Here is a 13,704-nt window from a genome sequence, read left to right as displayed (position 1 = left end):
AGTGAAAATGAGAAAAATAATAAGTCAGTGGTGCATTTTTATGATGTGACTTCACGAATCTAGCTGTCTGAGAGTGGCTGTGCCCTTGACCGATCATCAGTGCCAAATGTCTTGTACACGCCACCAATAGGCCACATAAGTACTAACCACTAATTTTGTTTTCTCGTGTTTTATACTTTTTGAAGGAATGTAACTATAATTTCATAATGGAAGATTGAACGCATCACCCTGCGACATGTTGTGAGCTTGTATGCTATTTTACTGCTATTGGAAATGTTTTGACGTTTTTGGTCGGTGCCCTGCAGGGTGACAGTGCAGATGGCAGAGGAGTGAAGAGGAAAGCGGAGGACAGCGACAGCGAGCCCGAACCTGAAGACAACGTCAGGTACGTTCACCCACTCCTCTCAGGTGTTTTTGGCTGGTTTGTGTCTTTTTTTCCCTATCGATTAGTCACCCCATGGAGACTTGAATAAATGATTTTGTTTTTGTCGCATTCCTAAGCCAATCATTTGATGACCAGTGGACCTGTTGGCAGCGGTTCCGGTAGGAGACTCAAAGGAGACTCTTTGTGTCTCCTACCGGAACCGCTGCCGGTCATCAAATTATTGGCTTAGGAATGAGACAAAAACCAAAAAATATCCATGAATTCAAGTCTCCATGGGGTGACTAATCGATAGAAAAAGTCAGTAAAAAAGGTGTACTTTTTTCACCACTGCTAACAGCAGGCTAATACAAGATCAACTTCACTCCATCGCGTGTCGCAAAACTTGTTTTGTTATTAATGCCACACATTTGCACCTTTGTTATGATAAGAATAAGAAACATGACATCACCGCAAGAGCTACTGTAGTGTCCTACCAAACTGGATATACTGTGCCTGGACGTCACCACACGTCTCCAATCTAACTTGTTAAACACACTACATTAATAAACTCACCAATTGTAAGTAAAGTATTTACACACTGTAGTTGTCACCATTGAGTGTAGAGACATGTTTTTTTTCTGCTTTAAAAAGCAAGTGGGCTTTCAGCGCCCCACCTCCATTGAGTGAAGGCACAACGTACAGTATGAAATTATTTGACAACAATCAACCATGAATGGATTAGGAGAACTACCAACACCAGAGCTCACAGCTGCTTATCTACTGTATAAAATAAGCCACTGCTAAATGATTAAATACAAATAAATGAATAATAATATAAAACATAATATCTGAATAATCGACTTTGATGTACAGTGGTCGAATAGTGGTTTGATAGTCGAATATTCGACTATTCTATGAATGCCCTATTTGGGGGTGACTATCCCTTTAACATTACCGGTAAATGAGTGGCTTGTCATTGGCAAAACCATACCAAACCTGTGCACAATCTTCCTTCAGAATCTCACTTCAGAAGTTTAACAATCCGACCATCAGCAGACCTCCTAGATAGCTTCACTGATGGTGCATTTACTCTCAACAGCAGAGTTCTGTCTGTTTAGTTGAGGAGCATTTAATGATATTAATTTCTGTAGGCAATTGGGACTGCGAGTATTGGTTATTTCAGTAGCGATTGTCGATTACTTTTTTCCAGATGAATTTAATTATCGAGAATCGTGTTTTTAATATGTTTTTCATTCATTATCCAATGAATCGAGGATAACTTTTTTTTATGGATTTTCTTTCTAAATCAACTACATTAATTAATCAAAAATAGCCAATTTACAAGCTCTGCTATTTTAGAAAATGTATTATTGTATTCAAATTGTTTGATTTAACCATTGCTCCCCTAAAGACAATACAAGTAGAAGAAACTGAATAATTTACGTGTATAAATGTCCAAAATGAGTCACCTTTGTGTGCTGCTGTGTACAAGCCGTTTTATTCCTCTAGTGCCCCGCAATCATCAACGCCTCTACACACCCCCCCTCCCCCCCGGACGTGATTAACATGGAAAGCAGTCATATTCTGTCCAAATTCCTCTGCGACATGTTTCGCTAAAGCCTCCTAAATCCGCGGGGCTAAATTGGTATTCATGGAGGCTTTCCGGCCTGTCGCCGGGCTCTCCCCGCGGGCCTCGCTGCCCCGCCACTGACGAGACAGATGCTGCCTTGGGGCTCCTTGATTATCGTCGTCTCTGTCGGGTGGAAACCTCATATGTCCAAAACTGTTGCTTTTCAGGATTCAAATTTAAAAAATGGCAAAAGTAGCAGATCGATAGAGCTCAAATTTGTGGATCTGCTACTTTTGGTACTTTTGTGTGGCGCTGTAGTATGATCAAGTAGGGCGTTAATCTATGAAAAAACAGCTAAAATATGGAGATAAGAGGTCTATGCCCGACAATGTGGTGTGTGTGTGTGTGTGTGTGTTTTATGGGGTTGTCATGATTATGAAATTTCACTTGATTAATTGTCACACAAATGATTAACAATTTTAATTGTCTTTTTTGGCCTTAAAAATTACATTTCTTTTTTGGCCTTTGATCAATTTGACATTTCTATTTTTGGATATGACGAATAATTTTAATATTCAAATAAATGGCTGACATGTTAAATAACTATACATTCAGAATTGAAAGTGGAAATGGCTCTCAATGCGACGCGTTCTGAGCTAGTAGATCTGCAATTTTTTATAGTTTTATAGTTCTTTATGGAAAATGTATGAAAATATTTCAACTTGGAAATGATTCTGACTATTTTGCAAAGTGATTGCGAGTATGTCAAATAATTGCGATCAGACGCTTATGTAATAATTGTGTGTGTGTGTGTGCAGCATCACAACAAGTCCATGCCATTGTAGTATATACACTGTATTAGATAGACCATATGTTAAACTTTATTCATACACTTTAATATTGTTGCTGGAATACAACCTTAAACCGTGTATCGCCTGTAACACCTGTGAAGAACGTAAGGAAGTGGCCCTATGTCTTGCCAATATGGACTACTGTGTGGCTAAAGAATAATGATAATACTAATGAAGAGAAAAAGTATAAATAATGATGTTTTGTTGTGCTGGTGTTGTGTTTTGCAGGTTATGGGAGGAGGGGTGGAAGCAGCGGTATTATAAGACCAAGTTTGACGTGGATGCCAACGACGAAGAGTTCAAGAAGAAGGTGGTGAAGTCGTACGTGGAGGGTCTCTGCTGGGTGCTGCAGTACTACTACCAGGTCCGTTGTCCCCCTAAACCAAGACTGGGAAAGCCTAGAAGTTGTTGTTATACCCTTGAAACTGGGAAAGCATTTTTCACTGTGCTTTTTTCACTGTGCTTCCGTGAAAAAAGAATGTCATCGCGACCTCCCGTTCGCTTGTTATACGCCGTTGAAAATAGCATGTCTCGCCAAAAATACATGGTAAAACACAGGAGCCGAGATACAAAATATTTCCCAAATACTTTAACCAGGAAGTGAATGGAGCAGTACATCTTTGGATCACGTTATCTCCTGGTTCTGTGTGCAAAATGTAAAGAATAAATACTATTAAAAAAATAAAAATAGAGACTTCAAAAGACCTCATTGGCAGTGAGGGCTTTCAAAAGACATTGACAGTGAATGAGTTAAGTTAACCCATTTAGACATTTAGGCCGATTCTAAAAATACCTTCTAAATCCTGACCTGACCTGTGATGTATTCAAAAATTACTAAAACATTATGCTGCTACATACTGTACATAGCAACTGGAACCCCAAAACGGGTTCCCGTCTTGAAAGGTATAGTTACAAATAGGGGTTCCCGCCCTAAATGGTGGGTTAAGGTGGGAGCCGCATGTGGCCGCCAGTTGCCCATGTATGTTTTAGATGTTGCTATGTATATTGCAACAGGAACTTTTTCAAATGTTTTGAATATAAAATTGAAGTGTTTTCTGAAAACTTTTCAAAATCGACCTCAGGTCTTAATGGGTTAAAAACAACAGCGTTCAACCAAAGTTAAAAGCCAGGCAGTACACGTGATGTAAAGACGAGTCAAGGTTTGAGTTACAGGTCCAAGTACCACAAGGGTGTTTGGTTGTGAGCTCAGAGGGATTCCCCACAGAGCCACTGTGTTGTGTATATTTGAGTGTTCCTCCTGGTTATTGTTTGCCCTTTCATTACAGCCTAAATCATTTTATTGTTGTAAAACAATGATCTTTTATCTCCAAATGGAATAATTAGCCCTGGGCCCTCTCCAGCAGAACCCTGATGTATTAGGCATGAGTGTGTGTGTGTGTGTGTGAGGGCCAAATGTCCCCACAAGTATAGTAGAATTTGAGAAATAAGACATTGTGAGGAGGACAATTTTCCTATTCCACATAAGAGAAATGGTTTACAAAAAAGTTTACAAATGGGAAAAGATTCAAGTTGGGTCACGGTTAGGAATAGACATTTAGAGGTTAGATTGAGGGGGTTGGAGTTGTGCCTGATCTATACTGTTGAAAAATCTTGAAAGTGTGATAACTACTGGTTTAGAAGGCATTATTTTGTCAAATCGGCCTCAGGTCTTAATGCGCTAAATGTCCTCACACCTATAGTAACACCATGCAAAGTGTGTGTCTGTGGTGACATTGGAGGATTTGCGTGCCGTAATTGGGCTGTGTGCGTAACGATGGCGACTGTGTCGAGCCACATGCTCGGCAGTGGGCGGGCGGCGTCCCCTGAGATGCGGGGGTGGGGGGGGGTGTCTCTGTGTGAATTAATATTCTTGTGAGGCCCTTCTCTTCGGGGGGGGGGGGAGACAGGCGGGGACGTGTCTGCTCGCCTCTGTCGCACATTCACGCTTCCTGATGAGTTTGAGCTTTAAAAGCCACATCGCTCACGAGAACGGAAGCGCTGGCGCGTTCCACCTAGGGAGGTTAACGACTCAGTGGTTTGGCCGTCGACGTGTCGGGGCATTTATCGATGTGTCAATCGATTTTTTTCGCATCTTCTTTTAATGCGTAGTCTACACCAGCCTATAACTAACGAGGCCTACGTTTCACAAATGAGGAAGAATGATGTCAGACTAAGCTCTCCTTCCCGATGCCTAATAATAGTAACAACACAACACGTGCCACAATATGGAGCTATATGGCCTGGATATAAACTTTTATGACATCTTGCGGCACATTCCGGTTACCTCAGCGAATACATGAATGCTCGCCCCCAAAACACGGCGGCCCCGGATCAAATCTGGTGACCTGGGAACGGTCGCCACCAGGTCACCAATAAATGGGGGCAAGTGTGTTTTGGGGCGATCGTTCCGGTTACCTCAGCGTACATTCTCTCTCTCATCGCGCTGTCATTGTTTGGCGACAGGGCACGGTGTACTCTGGAAATGCCAGCATCTCACGGAAGCCTTTGCCCTCGACAACGCTAATAGTAGGCATTATATCTTTGGCTATAATCTAGGCTTTACATTTTTTTTATCTTTTCTACCAGCCGGTCATCACAATGGTGAGGTTTCACGGTGAGGTCTGCCATTCTGCTTTGCTTTGGATGAAGGGCAGGCTTTGGTACCGGGTGTCTCACTTACATGTGATCTGGCATCACTGATATTGACGGCGAGTGATACGCATACTTTGTGTTGCACAATTTGCATTGCACTGTTTTATCGTCAATCTTGACTAAATCATCCACGCACTCTTATGTGAAGCTGCCATTTCCAAGCGGGCTTTCAAGCATGCATAAGCAGGACGTAAACAAAACTAGTCAGTGTGCACACGACCAGACCGGACATGCACTAGCGCAGCACACACAGACCTAACTCGCACACACACCGTTCCTCTCCCATTTGGAAAACATTTTATAATTTTTTTACATTTTGAACTGGCTATTTTGGAAAACGTTTTTGAACAAGCCATTAAAACGTTTTTTGTTAGACAATCTTTCTATTTTTAGAATCGACAGGAGCAACGAGTCGACTTTCGACTCAACTTAACATCCCTAGTTCCACCAAAGACCACTAACGCAGTGGTGGAAGAAGTACTTGGATTTTGGACTCGAGTTAAAAAGCCGCAATACCACATGCCAACAAAAATGCTTTGTTCCAAGACGTAAAAGTCTCTCATTCAAAATGTTACTTGAGGCAAAGTACAAAAGCATAACAATGTAGTAGTGAGTTAAATAAATAATTGTAGATTGCAGTTCCAGAGATGATAAATGTTATCAAATGGGGGTCCATGGCCTGATGCATATCAAACTGGGGGTCCTTGAAATGTAAAAAGGTTGTAATGCCTTGTGTGCCGACTTCACATTTTGGCCTGCGGGTGGTGCTAGAGGCAAGGTCATTGGGTCACTCAAATCAAATGGTTTGGGTTCATTATCTGGAGAGCATGAATGATGGCAGTATCTTGAAAACCGTTGGCTGGATTGCAACGGAATCTGTTGTGAACCATGGTGCTCCCGGACAATTAACCCTACTTATCTTGGTGACCCCCCCTCCCCCGTGGCCTTCCCCTCTAGTGCAGTGTTTCTCAACCTTTTCCATTATAAGGACACCCAGTTTAACCCACTTATTACCTGAGGCCGATTCTACAAATGCCATCTAAATCAGTAGTTCTCACAGTTTTCAAGATGTTTCAAAAATGTTCAAAAATAGCAGGTGAGCTTGTACATCTAACGCTAAAATCTAAAATGACACAGATGCTGTCCCGGTTTTAATGGGGTAATGCGCAGTAGGCCCCAGACCCCCATTTGATACCATTTTCTCTTTCAATTTTTTTTCTCTGGGACCCCAATCTACACTGTAAAATCCTCAGTGTTCATATAACTCTGAGAGTGTACAAACGGAACCAGGAAAGGGTCCATTTGGTTCCATTTTGCCACAAATGTACACCCTGACACTAGAGATCTCTAAATCTAACGGGCAGAAGACTGTCATGACATTTATCTGTCCCACACTTTGGACAGATAATTTGGATATCCCAAACCAAGATATCACAAAATCTACTACCTCTGGTCTTAGAAGCACTGTTGAATTTGTTGTGGGGGGTCATTAATGTTTATGGTCAGTGGCGATACATTATATCCTTGCTTCTGGTCAAACTGAATTAAGTACCGGTACATGCATTTTTCCCCCTCATATCTGGCCACTATATAAACATTTATACGTACAGCAGATTTTTTTGGGGGGTTGTAAAGTCCTACCAAGCAGCTATGTTTTTGTCCAATAGAATTCACTCCCTTCCATCCAGCTTTAGAAAGACCGAAGTAATCTGCGGAGATATTTAAATGTCAGCTGCAGCAGTCGATCTGGGATTGTATTTTAAGCTACATGGTATAGAGGAAACTTGTCTGATAAAGGGCAAAGACAGGAGTTTTACATGGGCTGTGTCCGAGGTGGTTGTCCATCATCCTCTCTGTATGCTCGCCGGTAATACGATCATCATGCATGTGGATCACATTGTGGATCACATTGTATTCTATGTGATCGCCACCCTTTTTTAAAGGGTGGCGGGAAAAAATGCATAAACATCAACAACCTGCAGATGAGAGCACCCATTTATCAGCTTCGAATTATATAGTGGTCTAGTTTCAATTATGTCTGCTCATTTCTGTGTCACCACTAACCATTTCACTTGTTTATCCTGTATCCTGTATGAGTTCTCTCTCCTGATTGATATCCCAACCTGAAAATGCACTTTTAACTCATAGCTACAAGCTTGTAGATCTGATATTTGTGAAAAATTGTGAAGTCTTTGAATATATATACATTTTAAAGCAAGCATTTGTAAAATATTTTGTTCCAGGGACCTCCAGAAGCAAAGATTTGAGTTACAAATGTTTGCTTTAAATGTATATATATTCAAAGATTTGCACACATTTTCACGTTTTTTCAAAAAATGGCAGATCTACAAGCTCATAGCACGGCACTCGCTAATAGCCAAAAGGCAATGGATAAAGATCCAGTCACAATCGGATGCGGTCAGACCGTATCCCAGCATTACAGTTGACCATGTGTTTGTGTGCCTCCTGACAGGGCTGTGCTTCGTGGAAGTGGTACTTCCCGTTCCACTACGCTCCGTTCGCCTCCGACTTCAAAGACATCAAAGGGATGTTCTCCGAGTTTGAGAAGGAAACCAAACCGGTGAGAGTCAGCTTTTCCCTTTCATTTACAGTTTGCTGCTCCAGGTAATGGCCTGTGTGCGTAATCGGCTCATTTGTTGATATTCTTTTAGATATTCTGTTAGAGGCTGATTTTGTAGTTCGTTTTCTGCTTCAGATCAAAAACCGCAGACGGGTGGAATAAACTTAAGTGTAAATAATGGGTGTGTTTGATTTAGGTAGCCAATGTGCAAGCAGACAGTAGTCAACAGTATTGTCAATGGCTCGCCTAAATCAAGGGTCTACAGTATATGAGTATAAAATGACGGTGAATGAGGTAAAAAGGTCCAAAATGGTGGTAAATGTTTCTCAAACATTTTCATGTCAAGCACCCGCAAGTTGACTCGGGCTGCCCGGCGGCAACGATGTGGATCATGTTTCTGATCTTCTGCATGCTTGTTGATGTTCTCAGTTCAAACCCCTGGAGCAGCTGATGGGAGTGTTTCCTGCAGCTAGCGGCAACTTCCTACCAGAAACATGGAGGAATCTCATGAACAGTCCGGTAAGAAGTTCACACAGTTGTTTTGTGATAATAATAATAATAATAAAAGTAACTAGTAACTAAAGTTTTCAAATAATTGTAGTGGAGTAAAAGTGCAATATTTGTCTCTGGGATGTAGTGGAGTAGGAGTAAAAGTACAGAAAATTGGAAATACTCCATTAAAGTAAAAGTACCTCAAAATTTAATTTCAGCATGCGACACCGCCGTGCGATGCAGCATAAATTCGGCCTAAGGGCTATAATCATTGTTTGCATTAAATATGTTCTGTAATCTCTCTGTGAACCAGGAGTCCTCGATCATTGACTTCTACCCCGATGACTTTGCCATCGATTTGAACGGAAAGAAATACGCCTGGCAGGGTAAGCTGTCCCTGTTTTACTGGGCAATCCCTAGTGGCACTACAGTGAAAGACTGGTTTTCTGCCCCCGGGTGTGAATATGTAACTGTATGATTGTATGAAGCCAGTTGTTTTTGAAAACAGGGCAATGGCTCATTTGAAATGCTGGAATTCCAATAATCTGGAGGAAAACAAAACATAACGATGCCTATGTTAGAATATGGTATTTGAGTGTTTTATACAATACATTGTATGCATGTACAACTATCGGTTTCCTCCACTCGTCATGATTCTTCCATTACAATCTGCTATATGTACAGCCGCCATTTGCATATAAATATATGAAAAAACATCGTTGTCTTAGTATGTAAATATCTGTTGACCACATTAACCTTGGCATCACTATTTTGGGGCCTGTCGTTATAGGCTATTTTGCTTGTAGATCTGCAATTTTAACTACTTCAGTACGATGAGCTCGGTCTTCTGTCCCAAGATTTGTGGTTATTAACACATTGGGTGCCAGAGGTCTATTAAAATATTATACTTTGAGTGCCAGGATTTTTTTAAAATTTTGAACCTTTTTCAAGTAGTCACAAAATATTTTCAGTGATCACCGTCCTCACGGTGATCCCCTCATTACACACATACAGGTCTCGTACAATCGGGGGGAAAAAATTAAAAACATTCGGTAATCCGTTCCATAGTTGCAGCCAGTTGAAAATAGTTAAATTAACATTGTAAAAAAAAAAAGTACACAGGAGCCGAGATACAGGTTTTTGAAGTCATAAGTTAACCAGGAGTTGGATTGGAGTCTAAATCTTGTAGGAGTGATATCTCATGTTGCTGTGAAGAAAGAAAAAAAAAACTCTTTTTTTTATTTTTTTCCAAAAACCGTATATATACGGTTTTGGCACTCAACGTTAGTATGGCCAAAACCGTATATATACGGTTTTGGCACCCAATGTGTTAAAATGTATTCTCTGTTGTGTTTGAAGGTGTGGCGTTGTTGCCGTTTGTGGACGAACGCAGGCTGAGAGCGGCCTTGGCTGAAGTCTACAAAGACCTGAGCCCTGAAGAGGGTGAGTACACATGAGAGGGTGACACGTTATTATGGATTCCACCAACGTTATAGGATGGACCCGCCTTACATGTGTCTGAGGTTAGGATTAAGGCCAAGACGGAAATAGCAAGACATGCCATCTCCCGTTTACTTCCCGTATCTGTGTGAAGTAGACGGACGCCTTTTTAGGAGACAGGAGGCAGGTTGGAGTCTATTAATTTCAATGGGAGAGTGAACGTGAACACAGCTTATGAACCATTCTTTAGCTCCATGGTCATTGAACTAAATATTGGACCCGATAGTCACAAGACACACAATATTCCGAACTTTTTTCAGAGCGACGAATCGGGAGAAAATCGACTTCATTATCGACATTTCTCTGTCTCAGCAACACACTCTCGCAGGATCTAGCACCAGTCAACATTGGACGTTTGCGAGATCTGCCATCAGACGGCGCCCACTTAGGAGACCATGTGTAGGCTTTGTGTTCCATTTCGCCTCTAGTGGCTCCAATTGGGATGGTGTATCTTCATAAATTAACAATTTTTGGTTAAAGTCAGGTTTACGCGCAGGTGACACGTCCCTATAGCTCTAGCTCTAAGACGGCACTTGGTTCCGCTGTGACTAAGCGACAGAGGGCGTTTGTTTTGTGTTGCAGTGAGGAGGAACAGCCTGGGCAGTGATATGCTGTTTGTAGGGAAGAACCACCCGCTGTGTGACTTCATCCAGGAACTCTACCGCTCAGAGGCGTCTATCGAGGTACGGAAAACAAGCACACACAATGCTCTCCTTTTCATGTCGATGAAAATGTGTGGTGCAAAAGTTCAAGCTCACGCAACATATATGTTTTTATCATCCAGGGAACAGAGATGTCACCTGAGCTGTGTCATGGAATCCAAGGCTTATTAAACCTGGACGAAAACCCCATCCTACCAGATAAGTAAGGAACACCCTTATCTTCAGTCTACCCGAGCATTTCCTGCAAGTTCATGTTGTTTTTTTTGTCCTACAGCAGTGGTTCTCAACCCTTTCTGGATCGGGGCCCACTTGAAAGTGGGCTGTGTGCATTTTAACACATTCACTGCGTGAATTATTTCAGATTTTTTGCAGTTTTATGCCAGAGATTTTTCATTGAAAAAAAAAAGTACTCAGGAGCCGAGATACAGAATTTTTAAGTTAACAAGGAAGTGGATAGGAGTCTAGATCTTCAAAAAATCATATCTCCTTGGTCTTTGGGTAAAAAAAAACAAAAAAAAACGAGTTAACTCGATCTAGGCAATCAATGTGTTAACACATTGACCGCCAGAGGTTAATCTCATAATGTACTCACCAGTGCCAACGTTTTATTGTTGTTTTTTGTTTTTTTCACGTTGCCATAGACCTCGTTAAAATCCTTAAGATTGAGCTCTGCACTGTTTGTAAACATCGCGGAGATCTCCCTGCGTGTACCAGTCCAAACCACGTGTCAAACGGGGCATCCATGTTGTAGTTAGAACGGTTTAGGTTAAACAGTGATCAGCGAGGAGAAAAACTACAATCGAAGAAAATGGCGTCTCAGTGTGCGCTTTAGAATGGAGTCCTATGGGATCGGCAAAACGTGATCCCGAATAATTCCATTTCCGGTGGTGTTACAATGAAATGTGCCGTACTAGAAAATTGAAAAGTTTTTTTTTTCGGAAAAAAAGGAAAAAGCACCACAGCCCGTAGGCTACGGGATCGGCGCTTTACAGTTGGATTTATCGGCCCGTAGGCTACGGGCCTGGCGGTGAGAGTGTTAAGAGCATTTTTATTTTAATAATCAATCAATACATTTTGTTCTGGCTTTCACCAATGTAAACAAAATAGAAAAAATGCCATGACATTCCTTTTTTTGTTATACATTTTTTTATATCACTGCTATAGAGTTGTAAGACAGCTGTGAGGTGTGACAGAGGAGTTCATGGTGGAAGTGGGTCTGCATCAAGGATCAGCGCTGAGCCCCTTCTTGTTCGCTATGGTGATGGACAGGCTGACAGATGTTAGACAGGAATCCCCATGGATCATGATGTTTGCAGATGACATTGTAATCCGTAGCGAGAGCAGGGAGCAGGTAGAGGAAAAACCAGAGAGGTGGAGATACGCCCTGGAAAGGAGAGGAATGAAGCTTAGCCGCAGCAAGACAGAATACATGTGTGTGTGAATGAGAGGAACAGCGAGGTTACAGGGAGTAGAGGTAAAGAAGTGGCGGATTTTAAGTACTTAGGGTCAACATTCCAGAGCAATGGAGAGTGTGGAAAAGAGGTGAAGAAAGATGTGCAAGCAGGTTTGAAACTGTGGAGAAAAGTGTGTTGTGTGAAAGTATCAGCAAGAATGAAAGGAAAGGTGTACAAGACGGCGGTGAGACCCAGCTATGTTGTATGGTTTAGAGACGGTCACACTGAGGAAAAGACAGGAAGCAGAGCTGTAGGTAGCAGAGACTAACATGTTGAGGTTCTCTCTGAGAGTAACAAGGATGGATAGGATCAGGAACGAGTACATCAGAGGGACAGCGCATGTTGGATGTTTTGGAGATAATGCCAGAGAGGCCAGACGGAGATGGTTTGGACGTGTACAGAGGAGGGATGGTGACTATATTGATAGAAGGATGCATTGCTGAGGTTGGAACTGCCAGGCAGGAGGCCTATAGGAAGACCAAAGAGGAGATTTATGGATGTAGTGAAAAAGGACATGAAGTTAGTTTGTGTGAGCGAGGAGGAGGCAGAGGACAGAGTGAGATGGAGGCAGATGATTCGCTGTGGCGACCCCTGAAGGGAACAGTCGAAAGGAGAAGATGATCATAAATATCTTGGTGTTTGTCCAATGATTTGGGCGCCCACTTGCACTATTCTCACAGCCTACCAGTGAGCCCCGGCCCACAGGTTGAGAACCACTGCCCTACAGCACACGTACCTTGTCCTCCAGGGCAGGCTTTATGGCCCAGACACTGGGACTGATGACTAAGTTTTTGTTTAAACCTTCTTTCAGGCCGGTGGAGTCTCCTATACCCCAGCTGCGTGACATCACGGTGAACAGCGCCATCGGGTAAACACTTTGATCTATCTCAGTAGACGTGTGTGTGTGTGAGAGAGAGAGAGAGAGATAGAGTGAAAGATGGAGATATAGAAATGGAAAGAGAAAACAATGCAGGTGATTGCATGACATATAAATAAGGCATATGTTTGCATGGCATAAATTCGAGGGTTCACACTTAACAAATATATTTTCAGCATACATTCTTTGTTAACATTTTTTATTTATTTACCTAAACCGTACTGTTTTATTTTGTATTTCCCCTAGGGTTAAGTTCCAAGACCCGCAGTTTCCACTTGGACATGTGTTCAAGGCTATTGTCCTAAACGGAGCCAAGTGAGTCATTATAAATGTCATGTATTCCATTATATCGTCTCTGTCGGGTGAAAACCTCACATGTCCAAAACTGTTACTTTTCAGGATTAAAAAAAAGAATGGTAGCAGATCTGCAAGCTCAAAACGCGCTGTTTCGAGCTTGTGGATCTACTAACTTTTGATGCTTTTGTGTGACGCTATAGTATGATCAAGTTAATTTACGAAAAAACACGCAAAGTAAAAATATGGAGATAGGTTTCTGCCCGATAGCAACGATATTCTATCAGTCTAGTTCAGGTGCTCAATGCGTCTGGCATTGAGAGCTTGTAGATGGGCCATTTTCGGTTATTATTTTAAGATTGGTGCATTTGAAGTGGTCAAACTAGTAATATGTTCTGAAGCATCTT

General features: G+C 41.8%; 1 protein-coding gene across 2 annotated transcripts in view; it reads left to right on the top strand.

Annotated features, from left to right (window-relative positions):
- xrn2 (5'-3' exoribonuclease 2) overlaps nucleotides 1-13,704 on the top strand; it is a 45,656-nt gene that overhangs the window by 16,160 nt on the left and 15,792 nt on the right. For both annotated transcript variants that reach the window (XM_080454140.1, XM_080454139.1), the window contains 10 exons: nucleotides 306-385; nucleotides 3,014-3,149; nucleotides 7,911-8,018; nucleotides 8,448-8,537; nucleotides 8,824-8,896; nucleotides 9,870-9,953; nucleotides 10,593-10,693; nucleotides 10,795-10,874; nucleotides 12,938-12,994; nucleotides 13,250-13,318. In XM_080454140.1, coding sequence (XP_080310266.1) covers nucleotides 306-385; nucleotides 3,014-3,149; nucleotides 7,911-8,018; nucleotides 8,448-8,537; nucleotides 8,824-8,896; nucleotides 9,870-9,953; nucleotides 10,593-10,693; nucleotides 10,795-10,874; nucleotides 12,938-12,994; nucleotides 13,250-13,318 — 878 coding nt within the window. The remainder of the gene's footprint in view (nucleotides 1-305; nucleotides 386-3,013; nucleotides 3,150-7,910; nucleotides 8,019-8,447; nucleotides 8,538-8,823; nucleotides 8,897-9,869; nucleotides 9,954-10,592; nucleotides 10,694-10,794; nucleotides 10,875-12,937; nucleotides 12,995-13,249; nucleotides 13,319-13,704) is intronic.

The sequence above is a fragment of the Gymnoscopelus braueri genome (assembly GCF_963280865.1).
Source record: "Gymnoscopelus braueri genome assembly, chromosome: 16".
NCBI lineage: Eukaryota > Metazoa > Chordata > Actinopteri > Myctophiformes > Myctophidae > Gymnoscopelus > Gymnoscopelus braueri.
This window is presented reverse-complemented; position numbering and strand designations above follow the sequence as displayed.